This window comes from Pleuronectes platessa, chromosome 15 (assembly GCF_947347685.1).
Source record: "Pleuronectes platessa chromosome 15, fPlePla1.1, whole genome shotgun sequence".
NCBI lineage: Eukaryota > Metazoa > Chordata > Actinopteri > Pleuronectiformes > Pleuronectidae > Pleuronectes > Pleuronectes platessa.
In genome coordinates this window covers 21,374,663-21,401,783 of record NC_070640.1, presented here as the reverse complement: position 1 = coordinate 21,401,783, position 27,121 = coordinate 21,374,663, and the positions used below count along the sequence as shown (strand labels likewise).

At 40.7% G+C, this 27,121-nt stretch overlaps 1 protein-coding gene across 1 annotated transcript; it reads left to right on the top strand.

Moving 5' to 3' along the window:
- Nucleotides 1–242: 242 nt before the first annotated feature.
- On the top strand, nt 243–12,624 carry wscd1b (WSC domain containing 1b). Its single transcript, XM_053441828.1, has 8 exons — nt 243–633; nt 5,808–5,922; nt 7,008–7,192; nt 9,396–9,517; nt 10,086–10,242; nt 10,708–10,872; nt 10,960–11,160; nt 12,115–12,624. The coding sequence occupies exons 1-8, from the start codon at nt 243–245 to the stop codon at nt 12,465–12,467; spliced, it is 1,689 nt and encodes a 562-aa protein (XP_053297803.1). The 3' UTR covers nt 12,468–12,624.
- The last annotated feature ends 14,497 nt before the right edge of the window (nt 12,625–27,121 follow it).

The window sequence follows — 27,121 nt, the reverse complement described above, 5'->3', positions numbered from 1 at the left end:
CTGGAGTCAGTGACCAGAGCCTGGCTATGACATCCCTCTCTGTCGTAACACAGTCACTGTTCCTGTGCTGCGATTGGTCATTGTGGCAATGAAGGATCAAGACACACCGTCTATACCACTGCCAGATGCTGTTGGACTTTCTCAAAATCATGAAGTTCTAAGGAGGCTACACATCCATCTTCTTGCTCCTAATCCATGAACTGGCCTTTCGCTGGGGTGAGAGACAGTCAAACGGCGGGGGAATGGTGGCACCTCTCTACAAGCTGCACTGCCTGTTGAAGCGGGCTCAGATGCTGCTGCTCTGCCTCGGCATCGCCTATCTGATGGCAGGCAGCATCCTGCTCCTGCAGCGCTCCAGCATCAGAGTCGCCCAGCCAAACCTCGCCATCCTGCCACCCATGCTGTCCCTAGCAGCGCCTCCCACCGCCCTCAGGACAGCGGGCCTGGCCGTGAGGGCCCGCTCCAGATGGGCCCCCGTTCAGTCTGTCTCTGGAGGGGGAGCCAAGGCAGGACGACACTGGCCTGCTTCCCGCAGCCTTGGGGTCCAACACTTGCATCGCCGCTGGTTTCACAGTCTGATGCCAGAGAGTCCAGAGCAGAGAGTCCCTCTGCACAGGAGCAGCAGGCACAAGGGTAAATAACGATACAACTTTCACTGTTCTAAGAGGATGTTTATTAAATAAAAAATAGAAATTGTCTTTATTATTTAAAAAATATTAATCTTAACAATCAGTGTTAGGAGATGGATTTGTCTCCACACTGTGTTAATATTGTTTTATATTCAGTCCAGGTCTAAATTAAATCAGAGGTGCTGCTTCTATAGCTTCCCTTATAGCCAGCTAGCCAGGAGGCAAGCAAAGCAAAGCAAAGCCACCAGTGTTAATATACTCACATGTGACTACTGAGCACTGCATGGCCTAATTACATTAATTACTGCACAAGTAAGGTGGTAACAGTATGGCAGTGATAGTTTACTATGGCTACTGCAGTATCTTCAACTAGCTGGCTTAAATTATGGGAATACAAAATTACTATTGCTCACTACAAACTGCACAAAAAAAAATAAAGCCCAAATTCAATTTCTTGAGGCCGTAAAATTCTGATCAGCTACTTATTCTGCTTTTCCACAACTCGTGAACCTCCACAATGTCTGCCCCCCAGATATGTTACCTGAGAGGCTTGTGGTTGTGTGGTCTCCTCACGTAAGCTAATGTGGTTTTGCCAATAATTAACTGCCTCTGTGTATGTGCAGCCAAGGTTGTGCACCTCTCCTGCCGTTAAACAGGAGCAGATATCACTGCGGAGTCAATGAAAAAGATCTCAGCTCGAACACTATCTTTGCCATCTGAAGGGAAGCAGTGGAGGAGGCTGTGTGGGACAGAAATACCCCGGCGAAGATGTGTTCACTGAGACTGTGGTTTTCCTAGTGAATAATATATGAAGAAACAAATATACAAGTTTATTTTCTATTCAGTGATTTACCTTTTTAGCTCAGATGGCCCTGGGGCGAGGTAACGCACTCTCTGCTTCCACGGCGGACTCACATCAGACATTCTACATTTACGAACAGATGAGCATGACCTTAGAACATTTAGAGGAGCTTCATTATACATTTATATGACATTTTACGTGTGGGTGCCTCAGATCTTGTAGATGTGGGAGAGAGCTCACTGATCCTCTCGACACCACGGGGGGAGGGGGCAGGCAAACACTAAAGAAGTTTCTAGAAAATAAATTAGTGATTATGAAGATAAAAATCATACTCTTCCTTCCTTGTAATGTCTGTCAAAGAGTCCTCACCATTATACAGAAGAATATCTCTCGAGATGTACTTTATTGTTTATCGGTGCCTGTCAGTGCCATTGCCATTTTGTTGAAAAGATAAATATAGTGGAATTACTTTTAGTGGAGCATTTGTTCCTCCAGCTCATTCTTGAAAAGCATCCTATAAGAGCTCTTAATCCTTTTTTTAAACAGACACTACATAACCACTCAGTCACTAAACAGGGTAATAAAGATGAAAAATGTTGGGAGGCAGGAATGAGAACAGTTTCAGTAACAGCCATCTGGCAAAGGTTCCTGTTGAAAAGTATTACCCTGGACACAGAATTGAATTAGCCAGGTCTGTTGTGTCACATGTCCTTGAGGAGGAACTGTAGCTGTCAGAGAAAAAACACTGGACCCCAATGTATGATATAAAACATTAACATTTGTTTAGTTGATCGTTTGATAGAAAATGAACTAATCTGATAATCAATTATAGCTTTAAAGAAATTATATCTTGCTGTGGGTTGGATGATCCACTGTCACATCTGTCCAGTTAATGTCAAGCCTCAGCAAGCAGTCCGCTTAGTATAAGGCATAAAACAGGTTGGAGCTGCTAGCCTAAAAATCCACATCTAAAGTTCACCTATTCAAATATCTTGTTTGTTTTATTCAAGTCACGAGAGGGAGCCAAGCTTTTTCATCCAAGCTAAGCCATCAGTGTGCTGGCTGGAGGTATATTTAAGATATGAGGATATAGTGAAATGAGAGTTCTATCAACCGTCTCTAGTAACAGACAAATTGCATTTCCCAGAATGTCAAATTAATCTTTTAAGTCATTTATTGATACAAGACACTTAATCATTTCACATGATTTCTCTTGTTTGCTTCTATAATTGTAAATTCAATGACCTTTTGTTTTTGACAACAGATCAAATCAAAGACGCAATCTGAAGACTTCATCTTATTTTGGTGACAAGCAAATGACTTAATGAGTAAAAGACTAATTTGACAGGCGGGTTTTATGGATGAATTAAATAAAACCATCTTAAGCTGCAGCCGTAGTTTCAATGTTACACCAATGTCACATCCCATTTCAGTCTGTCGGATTAAGACCCACTTCTTACTCAGCATAATAAAAGGGAAGGAAATGTTTCTTTACAAAGTGAGTCAAGTAGAAATGATAAAATGGTAAATCGGGACTATCGTGATGTTGCAGACACTGAACAGCTCGAATTAATCCAACACAATGTTGTTATCCAAATCTCACAGGCACAGTCTCTGATTTAAATCCAACATATACCAGATGTTTGAAGCAGATACATATGTTATAATAACACTTAAAAAATGTAAAATGTCCTATAGTCCACAGTGTAAAATAAAAACTCCTGAGTGTTGGATAATCTACAGCAAGTAGCTTTAACCTATCTTTGTATTGCAGTAACTGAAATTGTATTGACTGATGACAACTTTACACCTAACTGCACAATGTGACAGATTTAACTCCTGCACTTCTAGTAAGTCTCCTCCCATCTCCGTGTTTGTAATACAATATTTTATGTCTATGATTTCCTATCAAATCAAATCTTATTTTTTTCACTGGATCTTTATTCAGTGACACAGCATTAATAATATTTCACCGCTCGGAACATCAGCTTGCACATTGGTTTTCCAATCTCAGATATTCTTAGATTCAGGTTGCTGCCTACCTTTTCAAACATTTTATAATAAAAGTGGGAGATGTATAATACTTGTATAATGCGCTGTGTCTGCTGCTGGAATATCCGTACCTTGCAGGGGTGAGTCACAACTTCCTTGATATGTAAAGTACATATCAGATGTATTACACGCCCAGAGACTTGCAGAGGGATCAGAAGTAAGACATATTGCAGTGGTTGCACAGTGAGAGTCACACTCACTGTGCAACCACTACTACCCTCCATACTTTGGATTAAGTTTGTGTTGATTCACCTGTTAAATTGAAGTAATCAGGAAGCGCTGGCGCTGGTTTCAGGGGGTATGAGCGGGTCTTCCCATAAACAGGTTGTTGGTTTGATCCCAGTCCATTTACGCATGCTGTCGTTCTCATAGAGAAATTGCTGCACATAGATGCACTGTGTGAATGTGTGAGTGAACGGGAAATAATATAATTAAAAAAATTGCTTTGAGATGTCATCAAGACTAGAAAAGCTCTATACAAATACAGATACCATTTAGACATTTAATATCAGACAACCTCTTTGACATCACCCTGTCCGACCCCAGCATTAGGCAGCCAACCATGTGTTGAGCTCCTCTCTACTGTGGTTTTGATGACTCCCCTCACAATAGTGAGGATATTATAGAGCCCTTAGAGAGACTATGACCCTTCTTCAGTCGTTTAAATGAACAAACAGACCGCACGTCTAGACCGTGGCAGTAGCACATGTCCGCATACTCTGTCAGTCATTAGCCTCCTCCATCCTCTCCTGATGCAAAGAATCTGCTCCAGCACAGCCATCTGTCTTAGTGTCTAAGAAAGCTACACAGTGTCAGACCTAAGTGTGGTCGTCCCTCCATTAACACTCAGCAGCGTCTGCCCAGGGCTTCTCCTTCACTTTGATTAAAGCAATGACCTGCCCTGCTCGGTGGAGGGGGTACGGGGCCTCGAGGTGATCTCTCTTGAGATGCTTCTTGCCTCGGACGTGGCAGACCTGGCCTCTTGGAGCCTTCAGGCTGCTGGTGTTCAGAAGACAAGCAGACTGATTGAATCATGAATTCGATATGGTGGTGCTTGGCCTGCCAGATATTTCACAGACCATTGCTTGCTTCCATCTTGTCTTCGAACCTTGCTGCCACATCTCTCCAGTCCTACTGACATGTATCTCCTCTAACACTCTTGAAATCCTCTCATTGACCGGTTGGCATCACGTCTATTTTTATTCTCTCAGTAAACACAGAAAACACTGAATCCTCAGTGTCCTTGAAACCTTCAAAACACCCATGAATACAAATTCACAGGGTTTGTGAAATAAACCGAACAACCAGTACTGGTGAATTATCTGCATATATCCCATGCACAGAAAGAAGAAACATCCAGCATATAGACTAAAAATATTCCAGTCTCAGACCCAAGGGGCGAGATGTAAATGAAGCCACCACACAAAAGAATTGCATACGCTCTCCTCCACACAGATATTTAATTAAGGTATTTATAAAGAGACTTTAACGTGTCAGCTGATCTAGCTTTGATGTGACATTGTGGCAAAGACATGGGTAACATCAAACACTGAATTTAGGCGACATTTTATATGGAGCCTTAATCTTGTCAGCACATCACAATAGTCTGTCGGAGCCTATTATGCATTACATGGAGATGATTTTTTATTCCGCAGCGAGCCAATAAGTTCACAGTAATGTGGGAATAAGAAAAATCTATACTGAATGATAAATTAGGCTTGGTCATGTTATAAATTATGATGCACAATACAATGATGGTGTGTATAATTACAGCGAGTAAGTGGTGATGCAAAGGCTGCTCTGGCACCGTTAGACGACAGTACCAGTGCCAGACTGGAGGCAGAGGAAGGCTGGTTTACGTCCAAATGTAGTTTAAGTGGAGTGTGTCAACATTCATATGCGCCTCTTAGAGCAAATTGTATTATTGCCAAGCACATGCATGCCATCTTGATTTAAGATTTAGAATTTTTTAAATAATAATGATTAGAATTATTGGGATTTATTGTATTTTCTAAATTATTAAAAATCTAGCTAAAAGAATGAGTCTGAAAAGCGTCTTTATATTTGTTCTAATATTATTAGGTTGTGATAATTTGGATTATCAATTAATCTTTAATGATCCAGACTGATTAAACATTTACAGTCAAATAAAAGAACTGGAGCAATCCCTCACATTTTCAAAGCTGTAAATAAAGAGGGTAAAGTATTTTAGCTTTGCATGCTTTTTCATGGACTACCTCCATTTTGTGAGGGCATTTGCTAATGTCTTAAAAGGGAATTTTTTCCAACTTGATTTTTTTCTATTTTCTTTTTGACACATGCAGGGACCTACATCGGTTGCTTTCTGCACAATGCCACCGATCGAGCCCTGGGAGGGACCATGCTTTACGACCTGCGCAAAATGACCAGCTCTCTGTGTCAGGACACCTGCTCGGAAAGGTAATGCGTTTGCGGCGTGCCCCTGTGAAGGGACCACAGAAGGCCTGCTGTTTGAGTAAATGCTTTGGATCTCAGTCTCCTCCATGAATGCCTCCTGTGTTTGGACTCAGCGGAGAGCCAGGTGGCTGGATGACAGTAAAAGATGAGGGGGGAAAGAGAGAGGGGAAGAGTGAGGAGCAGGCCAGGACAGAAGGCCTGATCTGTTGCAGAAGAAGGAAGGAGGGAGGTGGGTGTGTGTCAGAAAGCTTAATGAGCCGACTACAGCAGTTGTTGAATAAATCAGTGGATAGATATGTGCTGCTCTGTGGCTGCGGTACGATAAACTCTGATGTGGTTAGGGTTAGGGTTTGAGTTAAGTTTGCAGCAACTCTCCAAACCTGAAATGCAATATGGGGAGGAAAGTGGACACTTAAAAAAGAACCTCATTGAATGACCCGCTTGAATTATTCCTTTTCATATCTCAGCAGCAAAGAAAGCAGCATAGCCCCAGTGAAGCAGAGCAGCAGAGGACAGATGGAGGCAGTCGGACTGAGTGTCCGGGCTCACATCTCAAGCCCACTGAGCATTTCCCCCTGTCCGACCCCCCCCTGCCCCCGCCCATTCACATGGAAGATAGTCATGCTCGTTACCTGAGCGGGCCAATTACGGCAATGAGAAAAAAGTAAAAAGTCAAGGCAATTTATGAGGAAGCTTCAAAGGACATATATGAAAAGGTCAATTTTGATGAGGTCTCAGTCTTTTTCCAAAGAGGTAGGGGAAGAGAGATCGAGAGAGAGGGGAAGAGGGATGAGTCACAACAGCTTTGATATGTAAAGTACAGATCAGAGGTGGCTGCAGTTCAGCCGGAAAAAAAGCATTACACGGTCAGACGAGTGCAGAAGAGGAGCACTGACAAATATCACAGGGGACAGACCATCCACATTTGATGCTTGGAAGCTTGAGTTAATTGATAAGTTTGAAATGTTAACTAACGTCCTGTGGGATGTTTTAGCCTAAGGCCAGGAGCTTGAGGTTATGGATTGCCCTCGGCTAAGGCAATGACAATGTGGATATCTGTTTGTGTGTATGTGTGTGTGTGTGATTAGTGGGTACCAGTTTGCAGGTTTGGAGTACGGAGCTGAATGCCACTGCGGGAACCGGATCACTAGCCTACGGGCTCCTGAGGAGGACTGTAGTCTGGTCTGTCGGGGCGAGCGTGGTTCTCCCTGTGGCGGCGTCGGCCGACTCTCCATTTACAAGGTGGAGGAGCAGCTGCCGGGTCACAGAAAATGTGAGTCAAATTCCCTTGGGGAAGGAGGAGGACTGCTTGCTGCCTCTTCTGTGAACAGGCTACAGTGTGGTTGACTTTACAGGCGAGCGAGAAAATGATTGTGCTTCAAAAACATTATCAAAATGATAAAATTATATCAGTAAGGATTGTGCACCTTTCACACATGAATGTAAAACAATCTAAAAGGTTGAATTGTAGTTTATTTTTTCATTATCAAACAAATATACTATCCTGCTGCAAGAAATACTCACTAGAGCAGGGGCAGCTTTTTATGTAAGGTTTTACCTTGTTTTATTGATTTAAACATGTTATCGTTCTTTTTTTTTTATGCAATGAGCTGTGTGAGAACACAGCAGGAGATCCTAAAAGAGGATTGATGATAATTCTAACATGTGACAGATGCAAAACTGGAAAAAAAAAAGGGATTAGAATATCTGAGGATGAAAAAGCCCTGCCATATAAGACATTGACAAAGGTGTCAAGAGAGCTTTTATTGACAAGGGCCGACTTTGGTGTCAATGTGATGTAAACAAAAACATGTGATATCCACAGCAAAATGTATATGTTAAAGGGGACATATTATGAAAATTCAACTTTTGTAGTGCTTTTACACGTTAATTTGGGTATCTGGCTAGATGGTGTCGAATGGGATTACGACAGAAAAATAGTCTCGCTACATGGCCTTGGACCACCCCCCACCATGGGGGGTGGTCAAAACAGGTCAATCTGAGGAGGGGTGTTTTAGACAGGGTAAAAAGGTGCTGTTTTAAATGATCCTTGTGGTATTTTGACAAAAGTATATTACAGACATTTCATTAAGACCCCAAGGAACCATATCAACTGTGGTAAAATGGGCATACGATGGGTCCTTTAAGTCCTCCCTCTGCATGCTGCTCCACCCCTCACGCTCCGGAGAATCTTCTATTGCTCTGTTTATATGTGAAAGGTAAACTGCAAAGAAATTCTCAACCCAATTGTGCAAATGCACCTTCTCCGTACTTGACAAGTTCATGTCTGAAATTGTCAAGTTCGTATGTGCCTAAGGCAGTATTCCAAAATATGGCGGTTTTGCAGTTAAAAAAAGCAAGTTAAACCAAACAACTATAAAAATCAAGTATGCTATTTGTAAAGACAAATACCTTCATCAGCCATGAGCCAAACAGTCTGATCTGATCTGGTCACCTCAGTCTGTGCGTCAGCAGTTCTTCAACCTGTTTGCAGGAACAAATCTTTCCATCAGTGCTGACGGTCGTCATATCTGACAGCCGTGCATCTGGAAAAGTGTAGGAAAGAAAAAACGACAGTGAGCTGGTGTCAGCAGTACAATGGCCCACATTTTTTTTAATTGTTGACGTGAAGATGAGGACCACCTTTTAGCAACACCCTTGGCCTGGAGAGAGAAATAGAGAAATCCTTTATTTTTTTCAACTGATTACGTCCTTTCTTGACAAAACATTCATAATGTAAAATAATTTAAGTCAAGACATTCGACTAAGTGAAGAGACTCTCTGCTTTGTTGTTGTTTTTGCATGAAATCATGCTTAGCACATCCTTCAACTTGATTTATGACATTTGTTGAAACATATTTCAGTGAAGAATATTCTCTGAGGCTGCGACTGGGGTATTTTCAGTGTGAGTCAGAGGATAAGATAGCTCTTTCTCGACAAAGATTTCGATTTCCTCAACAGACTGATCGTGATGCATGATTTAAGATACTGCATATTTTATCTGAAATTATTTTAGTTGTATACTGCTTAAATGATAAGCCATTTGTATTACTTATTTTTTAAGTTTCATTATTTCATCATGATAATTGACAAATTAAACGACACTGATCATCCATGAAGATTTCTAATGCAGCCCCTTTTTTGTTGTCGAATGGGTCAAATCTATTTTTCATTTCATATACACTATTATTCATGATTGAATGGTTCTGCATCTCTTAAAATCTCAAAATTCAGTCAAGTACAGGAATATATTGGCGGCATAAATATTTGAATAGTTACTGATTTAAGTTTAACCCTGAAACCAGATTATAGTTTTTGTTTTGTCATTTAACAATCTGATCATTTATTGACGAGTTGCTCTCATCTGCGAGTAAATAAAAATCCTTCCCAAATCTGGCCAATTTAGATGACTGCTAAAGGTTAATTTTATAGTTACAAGCATGCTACTATTTGCTCATGTATTTTTCTCTTTTCAGTCAGAAATGTTCACTTCCGCGGCTGCTTCAAGTTGAAGAACAGCACAGTCGCCACCTTCCCCGTCCACTCCCTTCAGCCCAACCTGACAACACAGTCCTGCATCGAGACCTGCACTGATAAGGTTTGAGGGTGTTCTCTAAAATTACAGACCTGATGATCAATTAATTGCACACACTGTAGCTCTCTGCAGTGGTTCTCCTCTCCCAGGAGATCACATGTGGGTGCGCAGAGCTCCTTGAATTTTGCTGAATATTTAAGGTTTAATGTTCCTCTAATTAGAAGGCGTCTGAATCCTGCGATGAGATCTGACTGGATACAGCTGCATGTCCTCCGAAAACTGCAACTGCTGCTAGAAATACTGCACATCATCTGGTGGCGACCGCAATGTGATTAATTCTCACTGTGTGGAGTGTGTCTGCGTGTGTGTCTGCATGTGTGAGTGATTTTGCATTAACAATTCTCAAATTTTTACTGCAGTGTGTGTCCTTGTGCTTTGACATTGAGCATTCTGACCTTCTGTAGCTGGAAAAGGGACGAAAATAATTAACATTAAAAAATTAAGAACAAAGAATTTGCTGTTGAAGTGAACTCGCACATCAGCCTTAGGTCGAAAAGAAGAATTTGGAGAGAAAAGTAAATACGATGAGTCATATGAAAAAACTGCGCCTCTCTGTGCTTTTTGTTTGCAGGAGCTGCCGCTGGCTGTGTTCAAGAAACCGCACTGTTTCTGTACTTGGACATCTCCTCTGTTCAGTCTCAACACTGCTGTGAACCACACCAGCAACTCCACACCCACAGCATCCACCGAGCACGACCACTACCAGGTGTATCACACTCCTGTGCTTGGTGAGATACTTGCGCCACAGATGCAAGCCTGTGTCAATCATCTGCACATCACTTCATTATGTTTAATACTCCAATCATGTAAAGCCTCATTGTGACTGCTTTTACAGGGAGAATTGATAATGTAATAATTACCAGAGCGTGCCTGTGTTTTAATCCCATCCCGTTCTGCTTTGTCAGTCATTTTTACGGATCACACACAGCAGTTAAAGTTCCAGCCTGTATCGCCTCCAGTAAAATGTCCTGTAAAAACAACCGTAACTATTCTATTTTCTGAAACTGTGTGTGAATATTGTCCTTGTATGACAAAGTAAAAGACCACATGCAGTGGATCTCTACTCTCGTCCTCTGATCCATTTCCTTTGCTCCACGTTAACTTTGTCCTGAAAATGAATCCACAGTTTACAATTGTTATGCTCCTCTGCTGCTCTATAACTGACACTGACAACAAAAGCTCTGTGTCTGCAGACTCCAGGTGCAAAGAGAGGATGTTTCTGCCTCAGAGATCCAGCTCCCTCGTGGCTCTTTCCAGTTTTCCTGGTGCAGGCAACACCTGGGTACGGCACCTCATCGAGCTTGTGACCGGCTACTACACTGGCAGCTTCTATTTCGACGGCACGCTATACAACAGAGGTGTGTGTGTGTGTCACCACAACTCTTTTTATATGAGTGTTGAAGTGAAATTTTGCCCTTCAGCTGACATTTATTTGTTGGTACCAGGTTTCAAAGGAGAGAAGGATTACTGGAAGAGTGGCCGCAGCATCTGCGTGAAGACCCACGAGAGCGGTCAGAAAGAGATTGAAATGTTCGACTCGACCATCCTGCTGATTCGAAACCCTTACCGCTCCCTCATGGCTGAATTCAATCGCAAGTGTGCCGGACATTTGGGACACGCCACAGACACACAGTGGAAAAGCAAAGGTAATACAGTCCAATCCACACAGACATAACAACCGAGTGCTTTATGGCTCTGCTGGAGGATTCTGTGCTTATTGCTGCATAATGTCCTGCTGCTGATGTTACAGCAACATTAGACCTCAGGGCATTCTGGGAATGTGACTGTGAGTGCATCACAAAGCTGTTTGGTCCTCATATATACAGGGAAGACTGCAGTGCCCGAGCTGTATCACAGCTTCTACATATAAGTACATATATATATGCAGTACGTATAACTCATTAAAATATAAAATCTGAAGCTTTAACAGAGGAATACAACATCATGCAAGGAAAATCCAGTAGTGCTTCAGTATCACCCCCTTCAGTGTACTGTTTGTAAATTAACATTTCTGCATCCAACAAAATATTCAGCGATGATGAAGGGGACTGTATGTGTGATGCACATGGCACTGAAAAAAAGTTATATATGTGTATATATGTCACAGTAACACATAGTAGCAGGTTTTTGTGGAACAAATTCTAGTCCATATGAAACCACTGGGGTGCCCAGGTGCTGTAGTGTGCAGACAATCACAGCAAAGAAAAAAGCAAAGTGTGGAAAGTGTTATATAGATTATCGAAAGATATGATTTAACCCCTTGAGATGTACCATCTCTTTTTAGAGGGGGTTCTGTTATTATGATGATGATTATACATGTTGCAGTATAGTTTGAGTGAATTGACTCTTTTATACTGATCGCCTCAGACTTGACATCATATCTGCACCTCAAATAAATGTCTCTAATATGAAAAACAGATGGAGCATTTTAAATACCTTTCTATTGTTTTATAAATGTCATACATACTGCATATAATAGGAATAAGTTTACCCTGTTCAACAGTTAATAGTTCTGTAGCTAATTATATCCACAAATCACATCATCCTTGATTGAATGTGTTATGTGAATAATTCTCAACTATGCTCACTTTCACCTGCAGAATGGCCAGAATTTGTCTCCAGCTATGCCCCCTGGTGGGCATCCCATGCACTGAGCTGGCTGAAGTTTGGACAGCGCTTGCTGGTGGTGCATTACGAGGAGCTGCAGAGAGATCTTCTCCCTCAGCTCCGTCTCATCACAAGCTTTCTAAATGTCACTATGACTGAGGAGAGGCTGCTTTGTGCCCAGAGCAACCAGGACGGCCATTTTAAGCGCTCTGTGGCACAGAAGTCCTCCTTTGACCCGTTCAACCCCGACATGAAACAGATGATTGACTCCTTCATCCACACTGTTGATGAGGCACTGCAGAGCAGGAACTTTAGCAGACTTCCACAGGAATACCTCCCTAGATGATGATGATCTGAAAAGGTCACTGATGCCTGGTCCAGCAGGGTAGTTTTTCGCGAAGTGCTCTGTGGGGAAGAGACACATGCTGGCTTATACAAGTGGACCACCTGACTATTTGATAAGCCAGACGCACTATGAATGGCTGGCAAGTCATGGAAACACAGCAGAGGTCACTGAAGAAACATGACAATTCATAGTGAGATCCGCCGGTGAAGAATGATGAACGCCTCAGGGCCAGGGGCTGCCTCTCTGCGAGCAGAAAAAATGACCAATACTCAGAGAGGATTTGACGTGATTTGTTGGACTGCAGCGTCGGGATTATCCAGCAAAGTGCCCGACTGCACAAATATGAATGTGTGTAAATCCAGGGCAGACTCCTTTCAGTTAAAGAGGGGTTTTCTGTGACTCTTCACAAGTTCAATTTAGTACATGTATATTATGTTTCTAATATACGACCGTGTTAATAAAATGATCTGTCAAACTAACAGAGATGATAGACACAGGAGCATTACTCTGATTGTACAGTGTTTAAGGGGGGATTCCACTGGTTGCTCCATCATGGTGGATAAAAGCCTTAAAGCCGAATGATGTGACTGAATGGACTCTACATACGACTCGTACATGACTGTACACGAAGCAGAAAATTTGTTGATTACAGTGAAGCTGCTTTAAACTGTATGTGACACCCAGCTGTTTCAGTTATGAGCATTTTATTTTATTAAATGCATTTGGGTTGAATGAAAGACGCAAGTTTGCATTACTTCAGATGTTTTTTCACTTAAATGGACCAAGGTGAGGCACATCCCTATCTCAGTTGCTTTGTGTGTTCAGCGGCCACAACTAATTCGGAAAAGGATGATATTCACAGGACAACCCTGACCATAAAACTCTGTTTACATATTGTTCATGTGAAGACCTAACACTTTAATTATCCCTGATCGTGACAGGAAACACAGTGCCACCTAATGGTTGAATTTTAGACTCTGCAGTAAAACAAGCTCGATCATTCTAGACTGAGGCATGCACACCTCAACCTGCTTGAATTAATTAAACTTAATAGTATTGGTTCTCAAAATGGGGGTCTGTAGATTCCCAGAGGTCCATGGCACACTACCAGGGGATCTAGGAAAAGTTTCCAGATTCATCCATTAAAATGTTCATGATATATTGGTATTCTGTGTTGACATGTTAAAAATATTTAGAGCACATACCTCCGCCAATTCCCTGGGGAAACCCAGGAAACACCATAATTGAACGTGTTCTTCCCTAACACATCCTGTCAAGTTTTGTGGAAACCCGTTTAGTTGTTTTTTCATAATGTTGCTTATAAAGAAACAAAAACACACCAACTAACAAACAAATCAACAGGGTAAACATAACCTCTTTGGCTGGGGTATTAACAAAAGGGAACATAGATAGATACGTCTGTCACTATAAGAAGAGACACACAATGTCAAGAGCACAAAATAAGGTAATTAAATGCAGTAGTCTGCAAATAATATTTACATTGTGGTTCAGGTTATAATATAAAACATAACATAGGTGCTTGAGTATAAGAAACTGCAGAGAGGCTAAATCAAAGAAAACGGAACTTTATAGTTTCACAAAAGTACGACTGATTCCAGGACTGTTGTATTGGACTGAACAGATTTTCATTATATTCTGTCAACCCACTGACAGAGAGAGAGAGGACAAAACTCTGTTTCCAGCTACAAGCCACAAGCTTAAAGTCCTTCTGCAGCAACAAATGTCAACATTAAATGTCACAACAACATTCAATCCTGAGAGGCAGCGTCCATCCCTGGACTGATGAGCTGGTTCTTAACCCTGCTGTGAGCTAGGTCTTCATAACACATGTATCGAATGCATGCAGGTCTGTGCAGGAGCCCTCCTATATGTGTCTGAAGCGCCTGGAAGAGAGTACTGACTGCTATCACATGAATGCCGGGAAAATGTAAATTGGAGTGAATGAAAATCATGGAGATGGTTTTGCAAAAGCAAAGCAAGTGTCCAAATAAGAATTCAGGTTGAACAAGAGTGGGTACTGTGCTGCTATCAGGGTAACATGGGTATGTGCATCTTGGTTCTAGAAAGGGTTTCACACAGGGGCAACATCACACTGAAATCCCTTAATGGTGCTCGTATGGCAGCACTGGTACAGCCTGAAAAAAAATCCCATTAATCCCATATACTTTCCTAGAGTTTCACACAAAACTACGTACACTTTGTGGTTTTAATCAGCTATTTTCAGCTACTTGATCTAAAGAACTGTGATCACACTACAAATAAAAGATTTTTTTGTCAGTGTTAGACTGAGCGGTTTTATTACAGGAAACACACAAAAACTGCTTGTTCTATAAAACAACATGTGATTTCAAACAATAAACCTCTTTGATAAAGGACGACTCCGGTATTTAGCATGCCAACTTCAGAGGAAGAAAAGAAACAGAAAACAGGATCAGAAGCTAAAGTTAACATTGTAGATTCTTTCCACCGTGGGAAACTCGCTCCTGACGAGTTAAGAAATTAAGTTTGGTGTTCAACAATCTTGCTGCTTGACTGGCAAGAAAACACCTGGCCATTTTAAAACTAGCCCCTATAACATTTTACAAATAAACAAAAGTATCTCACAAATATTCCTATGACTCATTCAAATGACAAAACAACTTGTGCATTTTATTTTGCGAATATGAAATTATTCTACTGCACAAAAAATTATTTATAATGCATTTCATATAGCTGGATCCTTCTTTCCCTCAAGATCAAAACATAGCAAGTGATATTTTCCAGACTGACGCCACTCCAAATAAATGTTAATGTTGCTTTGTATGGGCTGGATGTTTAAGTAGGAAACTGTTGGCTAACAAGTCAACCGTTTTAGATGTAGAAACGAATATGTCATTGTGATTGGAGTTTGGCCAAAGACTACAGAACTAATTAATGCAGGGTGAAGTCTTGGACTATTTGAGTTGGTGTAAAAACAATTACAAAAACGTTATACTATAGCAGTTAAGAGACAGTTGTTTTACATTAAAAACAATGATTGTACATAAATAAGTCACAGATTAAAAGCAGATTTTAAAAGGTGAGTTTGAAGGAGGTGAGTGAGGGAGAATGTCTGAGATGCTGGGGGAGTGAGTTCCAGAGGGGAGGGGGCAGCAATGGAGAAGGCCCTGTCCCTCCAGGTTCGGTGCTTGGAAGGTAAGAGGGGCGAGGAGGTTGGTGTTGGTGGAACATGGGATTGTGTCGGGGAGAGGATGTGGAGCCAGTGAAGGTTTTGAAGGTCGGGGGTGATGTGGTCTCTGGTGCGGGAGTGGGTGAGCAGACGGGCAGCTGAGTTATAGACATATTGTAATTTGTTTATGATTTTTATGTAGAGGTGCCTTAAAGGATAGTATTGCAATAATCGAGTTGTGAGGTGATGAAGGCATTGATGAGTGTTACAGCTGAAAAGGAGAGGGAGCAGCGTAGTCGGGAAATGTTTTTAAGGGTGAAATAAGGCAGTTTTTGTAATGTGGTTGACATGATGTTCAAAGGAGAGGGTTGGATTTGGTGGAGATATAGAGTTGGGTATCATATGATGTTATTGAGGGGGATATATCAGCCAAAGAATGGCAGTGTAGGCTGGTTGACAGGCATGGCAGCTCACTGTGCTTTAACAGTTGTGTTATTCCCAGAGGGCCGTGAGTTTGAGACCGAGCTTAACTGGTGAAGCGCTGCCATAAGGCCTCACAGTCAGGTGTCTCTCACAGTGAATGGACTGACAGCTAGTCTGGGATGTATTAAGACAGCAGACACCATCTGCTTCAACAGCATGGGATGTTTTAGTGGCTTTCTACTCCACCGATTTGCAAACATGAAAACGATTAAACTTGCTAAAAGGAGAATATAAAAAAGACAGATATAGAAGACAGATAAATGAAGGATGTTATCAGACTGTGGATGATGTTCAGGCGGAGGGAGAGTCTACACATTAACAGAAATCAAGCTTGTTCCCTGTGAGGCACAGACAGTGAGATGTACCAGTCCTGACAGCCCATGAGGAATCTCAAAGGACTCACTATGTCAATACCAATAAGGCTTTAGTCTTATGATAAAGGGAAGGTAAAGGGGAATGCTAGAGGAAGTGATAATATATTTCATGTGCACGTAAAAGAAAGTCCAAAAAGAAAGAATATCACAAAATGAGATATAGACATTGCATGATTTTCACCTCACAAACCCGGGACATACAATATGTTATTCCTAGAAGTAATCTTCAAAAAAATGTTTTAAAGTGGTATTTGTTCAATTGTGAAACTGTAGTGGGTGCTACGCGACAGTGCTCCCCTGAGATCAAGCCAAAACCTTAAAAATCACCCACGCATACCGAGGATGTTTTGTTTACAGCCACTGTTCTCCAGTGTTTTTACAACATCCAATGTTTTACATTTTACTATTCGAGAAAAAGAAAGGCTCTTACAGGTCTCAAAACTACAATACAGTTAAACTGTATTCATCTCCTACTAATTTCCACTTTGATATTTGTTTTCCTTGTCTGTCTTTTCCTCTAACCCATGAGAAATATAATGATATTGTTGATGAGAAATACTTAAATGAACATCATTAAAGGCCTGATGATAGTATGAGTGTATGTGTGTGTGTGTGTGTGTGTGTGTGTGTGTGTGTGTGTGTGTGTGTGTGTTTGTGTGTGTGTGTGTGTGTGTGTGTGTGTGTGTGTGTGTGTTTGTGTGTATTAGAGCCCAGATTGAACTGCACATTGCAAGTTTATAGTTTTATAAATATTTTATGTTGAACATTATTCAGACTGTCCCTCAAGTGTCATCAGGCGGACATTGGCTCCCATATGAATACCGTCATCTTTCATTTTAACGGCATTTTATGAAATTCATCCACTTCAGCCCGGTCTGTTCCTACTGTGATCCACAGGAATTCATGATGCTGTTTAAATAATCATGAAACAAGTTATTCCTTTGTTTCGCACCATTCCTACAAAGTGTTACTGCTTGTGATTTCAGTGGTTTGACTCCAGGTGTTATTTCACATCTTTCATGATGAATTCAGCTTTGCATCCTTTTAATTCTCCCCACACAACGAACCATCAGATTGAATCGTCATTATGTCAGAACTGATGGTGAAATCCTCAATCAACTTTTAATTTCATCTATTTCAGTTTGATTAGAAAAAAACTCAGTCAAACACAGAGAAAGGAGATTAAAGGACCCATCGTATGCCCATTTTACCCCAGTTGATATGGTTCCTCGGGGTCTTAATGAAATGTAACATATTTTGGTCAAAATACCACAAGGATAATTTAAAACAGCACCCTTTTTACCCTGTCTAAAACAGCCCTCCTCAGATTGACCTGTTTTGAGTGCCATCATATCATAAAGAGCTCATAGCACCTTATACTGCACTAGTGCAAGGTGCTCTGAAAGTGCTGTTTTCCTTGAGGTGTCTAGAGTCTCGAGTAGAAGCTTCAACTTCTGTGAAGTGGGAAATCTTCTTCCACTTTTGGTTCGGGAGGCAGACACTGTCTCCACATTGAAGAGTAGAATTTAACCGTGCCTCTTTGATAAAGCTTATAGTTAGTGCTGGCTCAGGCTTGCCTGAAACATCCCCTAGTTATGCTGCTATAGCCTGGGACTGCTGGGGGACTTCCCATGATGCATAGAGTCCCTCTCTGCTCCTACACCATGTGTTGTCATTCACATCTCAATCTCATGAATGCATAACTCTTAATTTTCCCTCTCCTGTAGTTTTGGCTCACTCATCTCTCTCATGTCAGATATTTCTCCCTCCAGAGCTGTAGATTATAATTGTTTGCCTGCAGGCCACCCACTGACCCATGATCCTCCTTAACACCTACTGCTATTAATATTATTCTTGTTACATATTTTCATGTGGAACTTGCATCGTGGTATATTCTCTTTCCTTGTGCTCTCTGTGTGTCTGAGATAAGTTCTGTTCTGATTTGGCGTATATATCAATACAATCGACTCAGTAAGAAGTGAGCAGCACAGAGAGTAGATACACACTCTATATATTAAGGAAATGTGTGCTGATAAGTTATTGATAAACTAAGGTCATGTTGTGGAAATATGAAAATAAAGATTGCACATCAGACCTGTCTTGTATATTTCCTTGTATATTTTACTTCAAACCTTTGCAAAGGGGTCAATACAGAGACAGAGGCCCCAACAAGTCTGCCAGAGATTGAAAATGGCTCTCTTTTATTCCCTTGATGTTATCTGGTGATAAGAACATGAAAACCAGATGTCCAAAGCATTGATAAGGTCAACCGCTATAATATGATTTAATGATTGTTTTGCTACTTAGAAGGATTTAAGCAACGTTATGGCCGCACCCTGCAGTTCAGTCACTCTTAAGTTAGCAGAAAGAGAACAGTACAGGACACTGTGAATTCCATCATTACAGTCACTACTCCTACAGCATAAAAACACGATACTCTGATTTTCTTCTATTTTCTATGAAGATGAGAACAAGATGATATTAACTGAGGCTGATGTGAACTATATGGTTGATGTAACACCAGAGGATCAGAAAAATAAATATTAGGATTCATGCCTGATGGTGAACTATTACCCTGTTTGACAATTTTACTTTTCCCAAATTTCCCAACAGCCTCTTATAATACTATCATTATGACTATAAGAGCAAATAAAAATAAAACCTACTTTTAGCTTCTCAATACAAACTTTCTAAGGTCTGACTTTCATGAGAGTTATGGATTGATAAAGCAGCTTCAAAAGTTTAGAAGCTTTTTACAGTTTGGCATCAGGGTATCAGGTCATGTACCAGGGTGTGAACTCCAACCAAACAATACGATACCTCCCATGTGTTTCTCTTAGCTGATTTGAGGTGTATTCATTATCCTCAGGGTTCGGTTGGAATAAAAAACCTCCAGCAGCCATTGTTATATAGATTATAGTAACATGAAGCAAACTCTGAGGGGGCTGAGGTATTGCGAGTATGTACCTGTAGCCTGGTGAAGGCAGCACACTGGAGCCACGTCCTGTACACTGATCAGGATTTCACTTCCTTTCCTCTCATCGGTCCGAGCTGCTGTATTCTCCATCTGCTCCTGCCCTGTGGACACATGAAAGGATGGGGATGTGTTACAGTTTCTACATTGGCCGGTCGTTTTTCAGATTATATGAGCCTTGTTGTAAAACATATGATGGCAGCAGCAAAGCCCAGGCTTTAGGACAAACAGAGCCAGGGGCTGTTGAGAAATGATGCTGTGTTGTTTGGTGCCAGTCCGCCACAGCTATCCAACCTTTTCTTTTTATTGGGTCTTTTATGCTGTGAAACTAAATCAGCAGGTGCCACAGGAGGGATAAAGCACAGAAAAGAAAAAAATCATAAAACTGTACCCAGGCTAGATCCATTGTGTTGTAGCTTCAAGTATTATCTCCCTGCTGGACTGCTAATATAACACTTGACTATAACATGTCTGGATGGGCGCTGAGCTGTAGATGTCAGACCCCCCACTCAAATGAAAATCCCATGGCCTTTTCCTCTGGATTCCCTTCAGTCCTAAGCATGAGTGAAAGGTTAAGAACCCCTGTGTGGATAAAGTGCAGCTACACACGAGCACGAATGAGAAATGTTGCATTAAAAAAACTGACTGATGTCACCTCAAATGACTTTCATAATTCATCATTAATGTACATCATTCATCACCACATTCACACAGTCTGACTTTTTAAGGTTGTTAAAAGCGATTTCTCTCTGGAAGGATTTACTGAAGGGTTCTAAACAAATGACTGTGCCACACAGACATGGTGGATAATAATTCACTTGTTAGCCCAAAAAGTAAAAGGGTAATTATTCATTTTCATAATGATGAGAATTAATTATTGATCAATTCATCAAACTTGGCACACTCGGTTGCTGTGAGGTGGTGGATTATGAAAAGATATAGGATGGGGAAAGCTATCAACACTTGTAAGACACAGAGTGTCATCCCCTTGGCAACCTGTGGGGGAACATTATTGCTCAACAACAATCATCTCGCAGCTCTGGGAGATTGTTTCAATAAATACATCCACATATGCTATTCGTGACAATGCTAACAAGCTAATATTAAGCAGCTAGTATTAAGCAGTAATTTTCCGATGGTTTAATATTCAAGTTTAGCATGTTGAATTGAATCTTCACAATATTTCCCTCCCTTCATTGGCTGCCATTTAAATTTAAGACAGATTTTTAGGATAATTTTATTAACTTTAAAAGTTAGGAAGTCCGCATTCAGCTATGATACAGAGCCACAAAGTCCCAACCTTAGATCCTCAAACCAACACATTTGTCTTCAGGACCCTGAGGCTCTTAATCCTTGTCTGAGGAGATACAACTTTTTCATAAAACGTATTTTTCACTGTGAAGACCTTTTAAGCCTGATTCTAAACTGGTTTTAACTTATGTTCTTTGTTTTTCATGTTTTCTTTCTTATTTTGGATTTGTCTTGTTTTGTTTTGTGTCGTTTTATTCCCATGAGTATTGTAGAGCACTGCAGCCTTGTTTAAATCAGTGCTATAGAAGTTGTATTATTAATATTATTATGTTAGCATGCTAACATTTTATTTCTTAAGCTCTGACAACTGAAATTAATAGGAGAGTCATTAGTGTTACTTAACACACTAATGACTAATGAATCACACTAGTGAGAATTTACTTTAAAGTTGATAGCGACTAATATAATTATGTAAACCATTCCAACAAATCTATCTTTATCTATTTAGCTAAAAAATAAATTCCTGAAAAAATGTCAACCTCACATCTCAATATTTTAATGAGTATTTAGTGGTAAACCAAATTTTGATCTTCCATTAATGAAATGTTCAAGGATCACAAAAGTGTTCATGATTCATCCTGCAGTATAGTGCCATTTTAAGCCAATCCATCCTTTATCTGTTGAGACATCTCACTCAAAACCACTAATGTCAACTTCATGATGGAACTAGAGAGGATCGGCAGAGTCTGTGTTATTTATTGTCCGGTAATCATTCATTCGGGAACGAAAATTTCTGATCTGTTCAGTATGTGTTAAGAAACGGGAAAACTTTAGCACTAGAGGAAATTATAGGAGATCACCAAAACCAATTCAAGTCAACCATCAAGCAACTATGGAGCTTGATTAGAGATGTGGTGGCATAACTCCAATCGTATATGAGGAGCTGTGGTATATGAGGACACTGTGGTATATGAGGACACTGTGGTCTCTCTATGGAGCCATGTGATTAGTAGCTGACACATGTTACAGTCAGTTTAAGTACAAACATACTTCAGATGTTGCCAGTGTCATTTCCTTGGAGTGGTTGATTGATTGAAATTTGAACAGCTCTTTGTCAAAGTGCATTCGCTGAATACTGATGACACGCACATTATTCTCACTGGGGCCGAGCTGATTCCTTTCCAGTCCTGGTACTGGCTGCTCTTGGAGAAATGAATCAGTGATGGACCACAAAGTTAATGGACTCCATCTTCATGAGAGTATACATTATCCATCAGACTAAACATAGGCTCTTTATTTGCATAAAGCAAAGCTACAGCGACAGACAAAGAAACACTGCAGGCTGGTGAGATACAACAGGGCGCACTGCTGGTACCGACTGGTAGATCTCTGTGGGAAAGAGCAGTGTCAGTTATGTGTACTGACAGTATGGCAGCCTGTGGAGCTTGGTCTTCTTCTAAACTTGAAAACACCACTCTGTGGTCATCCACCTCAGCCCACAGCCGGTTACAATCCCACCATGTTCTGCCACATTTAATATAGTGGTGTGCTGCGTAGTTTCTGTAAGGCCACAGGATAACATGAGGTTTGTTGAATGATCATTTAAATGGGTGAAAATGCAGACAATGTGTCAGCACTGCAGTGTTTATTTAAGAAGGAGCAGAGCTGACAATCTTCATTGACTAACACATCATATGAAATCACTGTCACCTCAAGTGGTTTATAGTTTTATTGTTTTTGCCTCCACCTCAAAACAATAGCATTTTGTTTGTGTTGCCCACAAACCATTGGAATATTACATTTAAAGCCCCCATGAGAGGTTGAACTTGGATTGGGCCTACTTAAACCTCACCTGAGGCAGTGGTGGAAAGTAAAATGTAATCTATATGTAAGTCTAAATTTCTTTACTTATGCACAATTTTGAGTAAGTTTTACACTTTTATAAACTTAATGTGTCACTGCAGCAGCTTATTATATTCTCTAAAATTCTTTGCTACACAAAATTACAAATTCAAATGATTGTCAAGCAAAAAATGTCTCTAATGACCATAACATGGTGCAAATGTAACTCTACACATTCTTTCCTTGTTAAGTGACTGTGTTCACTGAATGTTGTCATTGTCCCTGCTTCCTTGTTCCTCAACCTCACAGCACCATCTGCAGGTAAGGAGCCTTTTCCAGCGACTGTGACCCACCCATATGCAGGATGAATATCGCAGGTTGCAAAAAGTTGAACTCCAGGAGAAGCCATGCAGTAATTTGCCTCGCTGCTGGATGCAAATGTTTTGTTCGCCTCCTCACTCTCACAGATGGGAAAAGAACAGGAGGTGACCGTAGATTCATTTGCTTATGTGTGACCAAAGCAGCTCCGTAGCTTGCGTGGAGTTCAACTGTGGTGAACTATGACCAGTGATTTCAAAGCCTTAACCAATAGCACCAACGTTTGTGCGGTTGACCCCATTTCGCTGTCATTGGTGCATCTTCCTGCCTGCTACAACCAATCTCCTTCTCCTCTTCATCACCACCAACAACACCAGCATATTGCTCTGTTCTTTGATGTACAGTACACCTCCTTGCAACCCAAAAAACATTCGTCCAACATTCACCACCAACACAGCCTCAAACTGAGTACAGAGCACGCAACTGATTTCTGTGTGCGTCACATCCTGCACTGCCCACATTCTGCAAGTGATGGTAGGTCATATTGCTCAGCAGGTAATTATCCATTTTAAATTATTTTTCAAAAAGTCCTTCAGAGGAGACAAAGAATTTTAATCTCACACTTTTTGATGGTGATCCCCATTGTCTGCATGTCAAGTTTCAAGAGATTTGGGGAACTGAAGAAATTTCAAACAAATTAAAGGTAATATCAGCTCAATTTACATGATGGCTTTCATAACTTTCTCGTATTTAATATGTCTTTAAATAGATTGTTAATAAAAAGTTCTTTAAATCTAATTCTAAAGAGCTTAAATAAATAGCTAGGCAGTGGTTACAATTTCAAAATAGGCATCATTGGTCACCATGGGGACCACCACACACATAATAAAGTGCACAGAAAGGGAATGTCACGTTAAGTGTTTAATTTTTTAGGAAAGAAGAAAAACTACAAAGAAAGGCTCATGGTGGCACTGTTCTCTTTTCAGTATGGAAGTTTAGACACTGACTAGAAGTTTACTATTTCAATATAAAAAGTGCGGGTGGACTGAGCGGGTTTTCAGAACCGACTGACCACATGAGCTCAGTCCCACATTAGCATTCACAGCTTGCTACTCACCAGTCGGACACACGTGTTGTGAGCTCAGCATCGAACTGTTCACCTGAGCTGAGCTGAAACATCCTGTGCTGCTGCTGAAGTTAGCATATGCTAACCTCCATAGCTTCTGAAGGTGCGTCGCTGCAGTGTTCAGTCTGTCCAGCAGGGGCATGTGGCGCAGGGGACCAGTAGAGCCTCTTGTACCTTGAACGGAGAGATGATTGATGCTCACCTCCGCCCCCTTCTGGCCACGACACGTATTAGGGTGGTAGAGAAATCTTCAATAACACTAAAGAACCTTCTTATGTCTTATGGTGCTTTTTTAATTATTTAAAAGAATTTGAAATATTTGATTTGTCTGATATAAATATTAGACTCCACAAAATGTAGACAAAGTTTGCAGTCTCAAACCTGAATATCACTCAGCGCAGTGCATTTCCTCCACCAGGTCACAACACTCTCATTAAATCCAATCGAGCTGTACCAAAACTGGATTCAGTTATAGATATCAGTCCCCTTAACAGGCCTGATTTAAAAAAAAAAAATCAAGAACCACGAATTATTATCCAGGAAATCAGTGATAATCACACCCAGAAATATCCACAATCTCACGATGCTAAAGAAAGTGATGTGTACATTTCTGCCCCCCTGCTCCGGATCCTGTTCTTCCAGTACCCATACCAAACCCTCCATTAAATGACCTGGTAATCCATGGTTACCATCTTGCCTACAACCGACAAACGGACATGGATATAAACCTAACCTCCTTGGCAGAGAAAATAAATAAAATGTATTAATTAAATAAAGTGATTTCTGTTAAATAATCACAATTCAGTATAATATACTGTTTCATAAAAGGAACAGTTCAACTTTAGAGTTTTTACCTGAAAGAATACCATTTTTATGATTGTAAATCAAATTATAAAGGTACAGCCAGCAGCTGATTAGACAGTTTAGCACAAGGACGGCCAACCTGTCTTTAGAAAGAAAGTGAACATCCTTCAGAGGTGCTGGGAGATGGTTCTGTTTCCTTTGGCCAGCAACAGGCCTGTTGTTTCCCCCATTACCAGTCTTTATGTTAAACCAATTGGCTGCTAGCCTCATATTTAACAGACAGGCATGAGAGTGTGTGTCTATTCTCATTTAACTCTCGCTGAAAGAGGGAATAAATTATACCCCAAACTGTCAAACTATTCAACTTGGAACATCGTAAAGATAATACTTTCTTCTTTTGGAAGAAAAAAAACGCTTTTGCCTTAAAACTGTAGCCTCTAAATGTTTCCTTAACATGTTTTTGGAATATCTGCAGAATGGGCCTATTTTAAATAGAGACATAATGGTTTATAACGGTGGTAACACTGTCATGATATGGGTGGCAAGAAATCAGGTATTTACTGACACTATCCCTCAAGTCTACCACAAGATGGCGCCAGAGCACTCTCCAGTGTTAAGACAGCGCTGCAGTTTTCTCCTCCAATCAGCAGGCGGTGTGATCTGCTGGTGTACCAGACCTGAGGATGTTGGTCCAGAGACGAAAAATACCACTGACTCATTGTTACTGAGATGTTTCAGATAAAGCTGAGGGAACATCTGAATGTGATGTGACAACATGTGTTTTTATTACAAAGGCCTGCGAGGAGCTGTCAGTCACGTCAGCCTGAAATATTCCCATATGTTTAAACTTGAACTAGCTTCTTCTCACAGATGATGAACAGGCTCCTCGACACACTGAGAACATGGCAGCTCTGTCTTTTCTGTCATAGCAGCTAATTGTGACACAAGTCTGTCCCCTTTGCTCATTTACATCATTAAGACAGAGCTGCAGTGGCTGTATCCTCCGTCTCTGCACTGATGGATTTCAGTCTGACAAGCCTGAGCAGCAGCAGCAGTACCACCAGCACCAGCAGCAGTGCTGTGTGTTTGCTGTCTGGTGGGCAGGCACCAGTGAGCCTGTGAGGGACGGAGACATCTGTATATCCAGGTTTTCTACTCCTGCAATGCACTGCTCAGTGTGCGTGGGAGGACAAGACGAGGTACATGCTCGCCTGGCTGCGTGGCGGGCCATGGCAGCCATCATTGTCGTGTAAGACAGTGAAATAAAGACGAATCAATAAGTAAACTACAGTTTTTATAAATATATATAGTGTGTGTGTGTGTGTGTGTGTGTGTGTGTGTGTGTGTGTGTGTGTGTGTGTGTGTGTGTGTGTGTGTGTGTGTGTGTGTGTTTGTGCGTTATGTTCAGTGTAGGTCCTAAAACATTTGAGCTAAATTCATGATTTCACATTGAGAAGGAAAGGATTACACGAGTGGAAGTAGTCAATGCATTTCCTGTAAGTGGTGAATGGTGAAAGAGGATATATACACGATTTATGTTTGTATAAATACCAAGAAAAAAATATAACTGGCATCAGCACTCACTTAAAAGCTGTGACTATGCTGCTTGGCTGTGGAGATTTAAAACTTAGAAAAAAATGTGAGCAGGTTCACAATAAAGTCATAAGGTACTTTCTGGGAATAAACAAATATGCTCCAACAATAGCTGGGGTTGGGATGTGGTGGGAACCATGTGAGTATGTTTGGATGCTTGCATGAGTTGATAGAAATACTACCTGCTGTGTTGCTTGGGCAGAGTATATTAATGTCATTAAGTATGGTGTGAGGAAATACATTTATAAAGAAAGTTCATTCTGGTTTGAAATAAGATTTTTTGACTTCATTGTTTAAGGACAAATTAGCATCTCAGCTCTGGAATCAGAATCAGAATCAGAATGTATTTAATGCCAAGTAGGTTTACACCTACGAGGAGTTTGCTCTGGTTATTGGTGCATACAATGAACATAGAACATAAAAACATACAAACACAATAAATACAACACACATAAGAAAAGCAATAAAAAGAAACAATATATATTTACTCACTATTTACTTCTTATTTACTCTCTCTTTCTAATATTTATACAAAGTAACATTTATTTAGACATAAACATATCTAAATAAAAATATATATAATAGATAAAAGATTGAAATGCAAGACAGTGAACAGTGTCAGATTGCAATATGCAAAGTGAGTTTAGTTTCGAAAATGATGTGGAACTGAATTTACCCAGAGTGAAAAGATCTCTCTTTAACCACCGTGTCTTGTCTTAT